Consider the following 10,167-nt stretch of genomic DNA (forward strand, 5'->3'; position numbering starts at 1 on the left):
CACGATGAGATGTATGGACAAACCTACAGCAGTTCATCTTATCTTAGTTTACCTAGCTTAGCTTAGTTTAGCTTAGCTTTGCTTATTTTAGATTAGTTTAGTTTGATAAAATGATAAAACACTGGCCTCACAAACATTGATTTAACAAGGATCAGACATGCAGAAAGACCTAGCTTAACTTAGCTTAGTTTGGTTTAACTTAGTGTTAGTTTAGCTTAGCTTAGTGTCACAAACAGTTAAAACACTGGCCTCAGGTCTGCTCAAAAACTGCTTTAAAAAAAATCAAACATTCAGAAAAGAACTAAAAAAGTTTAGTTTAGTTTATGTTAGCTTACTTTAGTTTAGCTTTGTTTATAGTTTAGATGAGTAGTTTGTTAGCTTAATTTAGTTCAGTTTAGTCACACAGGGTTAAACTGGTCTCAGGTCTGCTCGAACACTGCAGCTTTAATAAGGATCAAACATAGGAAAACAGATCAGTTCATGTTTTTTGTTATCGGTCATCAGTTTTGGTGGCAAATTATATTAGATAATTAATAACTAGATAAACACAATTACAACAAAGCTGAATAAAGCAGAGACAAAAACAACAGGAAAGAAAACAGCAGAGAAAGACGCTTCAACAGCTGAGACAAGAGACTGCGGGTTAGAGTGAAGGTGGGTCGGAAACAGAAGAAGAAGAAGAACTTAAAGGAGGAGAATAAGAAGAGGAGGAGGAGGAGGAGGAGGAGGAGGACTGACCTCCAGGAAGCCCAGTGCAGGCTGGGAGAGAAACGATGAGGAGTCGCAGGAAGAAGAGTCGCTTCTGTCTGCTGCCGGGCTCCATGACTGATCTGCCTGACCGAAGTTCACACACACACACACACACACACACACACACACACACACACACACACACACACACAAACCCTCCCTCCCTGTGTTTCTCACACTCTAAAACACACAAGCACGAATGCAAACACTCGCTCTCTTTTTCTCTCTCTCTCTTTCCCACACACATTTTCTGTCTCTCTCTCCTAAGATCACTCACTGACGCTCGCTCTCACACTCCTCACACACACACACATTCTCTCTCACACACACACTTTGTCTCTCTCACACACACACACACACACACTTTGTCTCTCACACACACACACACTTTGTCTCTCTCACACACACACACACACACACACTCTGTCTCTCTCTCTCACACACACACTTTGTCTCTCACACACACACACACACACTTTGTCTCTCTCTCACACACACACACACACTTTGTCTCTCTCTCTCACACACACACACACTTTGTCTCTCTCACACACACACACACACACTTTGTCTCTCTCACACACACACACTTTGTCTCTCTCACACACACACACACACACTTTGTCTCTCTCACACACACACACACTTTGTCTCTCTCACACACACACACACACACTTTGTCTCTCTCTCTCACACACACACACTTTGTCTCTCTCACACACACACACACACTTTGTCTCTCTCACACACACACACACACGTTGTCTCTCTCACACACACACACACACACTTTGTCTCTCTCACACACACACACACACACTTTGTCTCTCTCACACACACACACACACACACTTTGTCTCTCACACACACACACACACACTTTGTCTCTCTCACACACACACACACACACTTTGTCTCTCTCACACACACACACACACACTTTGTCTCTCTCACACACACACACACACTTTGTCTCTCACACACATCTCTCTCTCTCACACACACACACACACACACTTTGTCTCTCACACACACACACACACACTCTTTCCCCAAAACACTCCATGATCTCTCTCTCTCAGCTTTCCCTGCATCACACTTTATGTCACTGAGTGTTTCCATTCACTTTAATATTCAGTTTATATTCTGCATATTAAAAAAAAAAATCACACATTTGACTTTGAGTACTGCCATGCAAATAAAATTCACTGAAATGCAGAATAGAAAAAATGTATTTATTTATCTTGTGCGTGTGACACTGAATCAAACAGGTTAGATTCCCTCTTCAGAGCAGAAAGGCTGATTTCTCAGTTTAAAGGTTGTTGCCTGACATGAGGTAGATTAATATTCATAAATAAAAACACATTATGGAAACAAAAAGTCTTGATCAAACAGCTTCAATATTACACAGTTGAATGCAACAAATCTAAATCTAAATGGTCCAGATGATTTGACAGAGTTTAGCTTCCTGCTGCTGATTCCACATGAGGAGAAAACACAGAAGTTTTCCACAGGTCTGAAGGGCAGAGTGTGACCTGCAGCCAGGACGGATCATGTGACGCTCCACAATAACATTTTATATTTTCATTCAAAATTGCAAACGTTCCGGAAAAGTTCATATTGGAGAGATACGAGGTTTTCAAGCTTCAAGTTTCAGGTTCCAAACAAACAAACAAACAGCAGCTGGGTCTCTCCTTCTGACTGAAGCTGCTGAAGTCACAATGATTTATTTTTTTTAATATATTTTTTTTTTATATTTTTGCCTTTATTGCATGTTTCAAAGCAGAGAGCGACAGGAAGCCTGGGAGACAGGCATGTGACAAAGGCTGGATTCAAACCCAGGAAATCTAAATTGTATTGTTATATCGAAAATCTCCTGGGGGCGGGGCCTGAGTGGGCGTGTCAGTGTGGGCGGGGCCTGAGTGGGCGGGGCCTGAGTGGGCGGGGCCTGTGTAGGCGGGGCCTGAGTGGGCGGGGCTCAGAGCAGCTCCTGCAGGATGTCTGGGACGAGCTCCTGTGCGTCGGTCAGAGCGTCCTTCCACTCCTGAGGGACGGACGCTCCGCTGTGGGACGCCCGGGCGCCTAGCAACGCCCCGAGACCCGCCCCACGGTTACAGTTCTCTCCTGCAGACAGGGAGGAGGAGGAGGAGGACGAGGAGGAGGAGGAGGAGGAGGAGAAGGAGGAGGAGAGGGAGGAGGAGAAGAAGCAGGAGGAGGAGGAGGAGAAGGAGGAGGAGGAGGACAAGGAGGAGGAGAAGGAGAAGAAGAAGAATACATTTTATACTTGTACAAGATGCTCAAAGACGCTTCACAGCAAAAGACAATGTCGAAAAAAAAGGTCTCCCAGCCTCAATGGTACTAAACCTAAAGTTTATTAAGCATAATTAATTCAGGCCCTATTTTGAGAATTTTATAAGAGGTAAATTTAAGAAATTCATAAGAAATTAGACTGTTACTAAGACAATATTGAGAAATTGCACTTAACAGCCTCCTTAAGAACTTTCTAAAATTTCTTCTTCTGTCATTTCTTAGGATCCATCTCAAGAACACATTCATGGATCTGACCCCTGACCTCTCTGGAGCGGGCAGCTCAGGGTTAAAAACAGAAAGGCAAAGTGAAATAAATCCAGAATAAAGCTGCAGACCTCCACAGTTGGTGTTGGTGAGGATTCCTCCGGTCAGGTCGTCATGAAACTCATGAGCGAGGTAGAACAGGCTGCTGAGCGCTCCTGCAGGGCAAAGATTAAAGCTTCAAGTCAGAATTCTAAAATGTGAGTCAAAATTCTGAGATTTAAGTCAAAATTCTAAAATGAAAGTTAAAATTCTGAGATTATAGTCAAAATTCTTAGATTTTAATCAAAATTCTAAAATGAAAGTTAAAATTCTTAGATTTAAATCAAAATTCTAAAATGAAAGTTAAAATTCTGAGATTATAGTCAAAATTCTGAGATTTAAGTCAAAATTCTAAAATTAGAGTTTAAATTCTGAGATTATAGTCAAAATTCTGAGATTTAAGTCAAAATTCTAAAATGAAAGTTAAAATTCTGAGATTATAGTCAAAATTTTGAGATTTAAGTCAAAATTCTAAAATGAAAGTTAAAATTCTGAGATTTACGTAAAAATTCTAAAATGAAAGTTAAAATTCTGAGATTTAAGTAAAAATTCTAAAATGAAAGTTAAAATTCTGAGATTTAAGTAAAAATTCTAAAATGAAAGTTAAAATTCTGAGATTATAGTCAAAATTTTGAGATTTAAGTCAAAATTCTAAAATGAAAGTTAAAATTCTGAGATTATAGTCACAATTCTGAGATTTAAGTAAAGATTCTGAGATTTAAGTAAAAATTCTAAAATTAAAGGCAAAATTCAGAGATTATAGTCATAATTCTGAGATTATAGTCAAAATTCTGAGATTTAAATCAAAATTCTAAAATGAAAGTTAAAATTCTGAGATTATAGTAAACATTCTGAGATTTAAGTAAAAATTCTGAAATTAAAGTTAAAATTCTGAGATTATAGTCAAAATTCTGAGATTTAAGTCAAAATTCTAAAATTAAAGTTTAAATTCTGAGATTATAGTCAAAATTCTGAGATTTAAGTCAAAATTCTAAAATGAAAGTTAAAATTCTGAGATTATAGTCAAAATTTTGAGATTTAAGTCAAAATTCTAAAATGAAAGTTAAAATTCTGAGATTTACGTAAACATTCTGAGATTTAAGTAAAAATTCTGAAATTAAAGTTAAAATTCTGAGATTATAGTCAAAATTCTGAGATTTAAGTAAAAATTCTAAAATGAAAGTTAAAATTCTGAGATTATAGTCAAAATTCTGAGATTTAAGTAAAAATTCTAAAATTAAAGGCAAAATTCAGAGATTATAGTCAAAATTCTGAGATTATAGTCAAAATTCTGAGATTTAAATCAAAATTCTAAAATGAAAGTTAAAATTCTGAGATTATAGTAAACATTCTGAGATTTAAGTAAAAATTCTGAAATTAAAGTTAAAATTCTGAGATTATAGTCAAAATTCTGAGATTTAAGTAAAAATTCTAAAATTAAAGGCAAAATTCTGACATTATAGTCAAAATTCTGACATAGTCAAAATTCTGAGATTTAAATCAAAATTCTAAAATGAAAGTTACAGTTCTGAGATTATAGTCACAATTCTGAGATTTAAGTCAAAATTCTAAAATTTGAGTCAAAATTCTAAAATTTGAGTCAAAATTCTGGGATTATAGTCAAAATTCTAAAATTCAGAAAAAATCAGAACTGTCAGAACTAAAATTTTTGACACATGGCCCTGATCGTGTTCTGTATCAGTCTGTCTGTCCGTCCCAAAAAACAAACAAAAAACCCTCCTGCTGTGCAGAAATATTCCTGCGTAACAAAGTCGTCTGTCAGACTGACAGCAGACTCAGACCTTTAGTGTAGCAGGCCAGACCGAGCTCCTCTACTGCGCTCTGATGCACCTTCAGCCTCTCATCTGAGGAGGCAGGGAACCTGACACACACACACACACACACACACACACACACACACACACACACACACACACACACACACACACACACACACACACACACACATTTTCATTTCAAAATGTCAAATGTTTACATTTTTAAGACTTGTGAAACTGATTTTACCACTCTCACTTTCATGATATAAAAGGACATTTTTCAGACTGAAGACAATTATGATTACAATACTCACACACATATATATTTACATACACAGATATATACTGTATACAGTATATATGTATTTATACAGAGTTTACTTTAATGAACACTAGCACTAGGGAAAGAGACTTTTTTCAGACTTCAGATTTAAGTTCAGACTCCATTTACTTTAGTCTGGAGTCTGAAAATGAAGCCTTTACCCCTCTCCCCACACACACACACACACACACACACACACACCCTCCCCCCCCCCCACCTGGCGGCCCTGTGGCTGTATCTCCTGCAGCTCTCCCAGGCTCCCAGGCTCTTCAGAGCGCGCTCAGCCTGCTGCTGGAGGCAGGCTCCGCCCAGCGTGGCGTGCAGCGCCCGGCCGTACAGCGACACGCCCTCCAGCACCCGGGGGTGGGGGTGGGTGAGCCTGACGAACTCCACTGCCGCCGAGACCTGCAAGGACAAAAACACTCTCTGCATTTCACTGAGGAACAAACGTCTGTTACTGCTGAACCTCAGTGAAAACAGAAACATTCTGAAATGAAGTTTGAATTCTAAACCTTATTATGGTACTTTATAAACACAATGAAGGTACTTTTAAACACAATGAAGGTACTTTTAAACAAAATAATGGTACTTTTTAAACATAATGAAGGTACTTTTTAAACAGAATTAAGGTACTTTTTAAACCTAATAATTGTACTTCTTTTTAAACATAATGAAGGTACATTTTAAACAGAATTAAGGTACTTTTTAAACCTAATGAAGGTACTTTTTTAATGATACTTTTTAAACATAATGAAGGTACTTTTTAAACCTAATAATTGTACTTTTTAAATATAATTAAGGTACTTTTTAAACATAAATAAAGTACTTTTTAAACCTAATGAAGGTACTTTTTAAACCAAATGAAGGAGAGAATCCCTCTCTATCCTTAAGAAAAGGCTAAAGACCCAGCTCTTTAGCGAATACCTCCTTTCATAAAAAAAAAAAAAAAAAAAAAAAATTTTTGATGCACTCTATGCATTACCTCATAGCACTGCCTCGTAGCACCTTTGTCCTGTTGGACCAGAACTTAGCTCTATAGCACTTACTCTCGTTGTTCTCTCCTATCTAGAAACTTGCTTGTGTTGTATGCAAATCTCATGTGTAAGTCGCTTTGGATAAAAGCGTCTGCCAAATGTGAAATTGTAAATTGTAAATTGTAATTGTAATTTTAAACCTAATGAAGGTACTTTTTAAACCAAATGAAGGTACTTTTCAAACCTAATGAAGGTACTTTTTAAACCTAATGAAGGTACTTTTTAGACATAATGAAGGTACTTTTTAAACCTAATGAAGGTACTTTTAAACCTAATGAAGGTACTCTTAAACCTAATGAAGGTACTTTTAAACCTAATGAAGGTACTTTTTAGACATAATGAAGGTACTTTTTAAACCTAATGAAGGTACTTTTTAAACCTAATGAAGGTACTTTTAAACCTAATGAAGGTACTTTTAAACCTAATGAAGGTACTTTTTAAACCTAATGAAGGTACTTTTAAACCTAATGAAGGTACTTTTAAACCTAATGAAGGTACTTTTTAGACATAATGAAGGTACTTTTAAACCTGATGAAGGTACTTTTAGACCTAATGAAGGTACTTTTTAAACCTAATGAAGGTACTTTTTAGACATAATGAAGGTACTTTTAAACCTAATGAAGGTACTTTTTAGACATAATGAAGGTACTTTTAAACCCAATGAAGGTACTTTTAAACCTAATGAAGGTACTTTTAAACCTGATGAAGGTACTTTTAAACCTGATGAAGGTACTTTTTTAAGGACACCAGGGAACTGAAGTCCTTGCTTGACTAAATGAGACAGCTTTAAGACCAAAGCCACACGGTGCTTCGCCTGAACCAATCAACTGAAGCGGTGAATCAAAGTGGGCGTGGCTCTCACAGCTTGCTCCTCATTGGCCGAGGCGGACAGCAGGATGAAGGGGAGGATCATGGGAAGGCAGCCGATGGCGTCCAGCTGGCTGTCGGGGAAGGAGGAGCTCAACTTCCTCCTGGACCGATTCTCCGCAAACTGCAGAACCTGCAGGACGATAGAACAGAATAGAATAGAATAGAATACGATAGGATAGGATAGAGTAGAGTAGAGTAGAATAGAATAGGATAGAATAGAATAGGATAGAGTAGAGTAGAATAGAATAGGATAGAGTAGAGTAGAATAGAATAGGATAGAATATAATAGGATAGAGTAGAGTAGAATAGGATAGAGTAGAGTAGAATAGGATAGAGTAGAATATAATAGAATAGGATAGAGTAGAGTAGAGTAGAATAGGATAGGATAGGATAGAGTAGAGTAGAATAGAATAGGACAGAGTAGAATATAATAGAATAGAATAGGATAGAATAGAATAGAATAGAATAGGATAGAATAGGATAGAGTAGAGCAGAATATGATAGAGTAGAATAGAATAGGATAGGATAGAATATAATAGAATAGGAATGAATAGAATAGGATAGGATAGGATAGAATAGAAAGGAATGAATAGAACAGGATAGAATAGAATAGAATAGAATAGGATAGAATAGGATAGAATAGGATAGGATTGAATATTATAGGATAGAATATGAAAGGATAGAATATGATAGAATACAATAGGATAGGATTGAATATTATAGGATAGAATAGGATAGGATAGGATAGAATATGATAGAATACAATAGGATAGGATTGAATATTATAGGATAGAATATGATAGGATAGAATAGGATAGAATATGATAGAATAGGATATAATAGAATAGTATAGAATAGAATAGAATAGGATAGAATATGATAGAATAGAATAGGATACAATAGAATAGAATAGGATACAATAGAATAGTATAGAATAGAATAGGATAGAATATGATAGAATAGAATAGGATACAATAGAATAGAATAGGATAGAATAGAATAGGATAGAGTAGAATAGAATAGAATAGAATAGGATAGAGTAAAATAGAATAGGAGAGAATAGGACAGGATAGAATAGAATAGAATAGAATAGGATAGAGTAGAATAGAATAGGAAACAATAGGACAGGATAGAATAGAATATGATAGAATAGGATAGAACAGGATAGAATAGGATAGAATAGAATATGATAGAATAGAATAGGATAGGATAGGATACAATAGAATAGGATATGATAGAATATGATAGAATAGAAGATAGATCAGAATGAAAACAAATCATGAATAAATGTTTTTCCCTTTGTGACATCATGGATCTTTATATGAGCGTCCTGTCGGGGTGCGTTTGTTTCACCTCACTGGGCGAGGTGGGTCTGCGGTGCTGCCAGTCGGAGAAGAAGGAGCGGTGGAAGGACTCGGCGTACGTGTCGCCGTGGGAACCGGGCGCGGTCAGGAAGCCCACGTAGTCCGCCAGCACGGCGGCACGGGCGGCGGGACGGGACGGGTCGGGGAACCGCCCCCCCGCCAGCCCCCCCGCCAGCACCCGGGCCGCACGCAGGGCGCACAGCGTGTTCAGGGTGTTGGCTCCCGCCCGCATGCCTGCACACAACACAACACACCCAGCTCAGGGCAGAGGGCAGAGGGCAGAGGTCAGGGGGCAGGGGGCAGGGGGCAGGGGGCAGGGGGCAGAGGGCAGAGGGCAGGGGGCAGAGGGCAGAGGGCAGAGGGCAGAGGGCAGGGGGCAGAGGGCAGAGGGCAGGGGGCAGGGGGCAGAGGGCAGAGGGCAGGGGGCAGGGGGCAGGGGGCAGAGGGCAGAGGGCAGAGGGCAGGGGGCAGAGGGCAGAGGGCAGGGGGCAGGGGGCAGAGGGCAGGGGGCAGGGGGCAGAGGGCAGAGGGCAGGGGGCAGGGGGCAGAGGGCAGAGGGCAGGGGGCAGAGGGCAGAGGGCAGGGGGCAGGGGGCAGGGGGCAGAGGGCAGAGGGCAGGGGGCAGAGGGCAGAGGGCAGGGGGCAGAGGGCAGAGGGCAGAGGGCAGAGGGCAGAGGTCACAGGTCAGAGACACTGCTACTGTAATCTCTGGTAGCCACACCTCCGGCTCAAACAATGAAGGTCGGAGGTCCTTCTCTAACAGGAAGTGACATCAGAGTGGCGGTAACTTGGTACTCTGGTTGTGTTCGGAATCGGATACTAACCGCATACTAACGTACTATTCATACTAAGTGTGACGTGAAATTAAGTATGTAGTACGTTCCAACTGCATAGTATGTGAATTTTGTTTACGCGAGAAATGCCCGGATGTATACTAGATTAGCAAGAATTTCTGAGTATGCGCCGTGAGCTTACTGGATATACTCAACCGCCCCAAAATGCATTGCGTGTCTTCAGACATCACATTAATATACTGGGAGCTAGTGAGCTGATATTGTGCTAATACTTACTTCTGGGGGAAATCCCAAAATCAGGTTCAGTTGAATCATGTACCGCAGACGACGAGCTGATTGCCTCTGTCGTCTGGTAAGAGGCATGGTTGGATAAAATGTAAAATGAAATGAATAAAATGTAAAATGTTAAAATGTTGATGGCGAGTGAACGTGATGCACAGGACGTTATGGTACAGGTAGGAAAACAAACGGGGGGACGAGGGGGCGGGAGCGGGGGAACGGGGGAGCGGGGGGGGGGGGGGGGGGCGGGAGCGGCGGCGCGCCGGTCTGGTTTGTTTACCTTCAAATCTCCGAAAACGTCGCAGCAGATTTACAAACAGGCTTATTTGGATACACTGACCACATATTGGGAATCTACATGGT

General features: G+C 39.8%; 2 protein-coding genes across 2 annotated transcripts in view; both read right to left on the reverse strand.

The window, feature by feature from the left end:
* The window catches only part of f7l (coagulation factor VII, like), a 9,939-nt gene extending 9,116 nt beyond the window's left edge, over positions 1 to 823 (reverse strand). The window contains exon 1 of the mRNA XM_071546098.1: positions 739 to 823. Coding sequence (XP_071402199.1) covers positions 739 to 823 — 85 coding nt within the window. The remainder of the gene's footprint in view (positions 1 to 738) is intronic.
* A 1,148-nt stretch (positions 824 to 1,971) lies between these two features.
* On the reverse strand, positions 1,972 to 8,965 carry LOC139666781 (uncharacterized; the record flags this gene model as incomplete). The annotated part of the gene is made up of 6 exons (XM_071546099.1): positions 1,972 to 2,874; positions 3,396 to 3,479; positions 5,166 to 5,245; positions 5,681 to 5,868; positions 7,360 to 7,497; positions 8,721 to 8,965. Coding segments are annotated over 6 exons (881 nt in total), but the record flags the coding sequence as incomplete, so codon positions are not given.
* Positions 8,966 to 10,167: the final 1,202 nt, after the last annotated feature.

Source organism: Centroberyx affinis, unplaced genomic scaffold (assembly GCF_046629955.1).
Source record: "Centroberyx affinis isolate AG114_WGS23_722 - 3 ecotype Tasmania unplaced genomic scaffold, CSIRO-AGI_Caff_v1 ptg005127l_1, whole genome shotgun sequence".
In the NCBI taxonomy this organism is placed as follows: Eukaryota; Metazoa; Chordata; class Actinopteri; order Beryciformes; family Berycidae; genus Centroberyx; species Centroberyx affinis.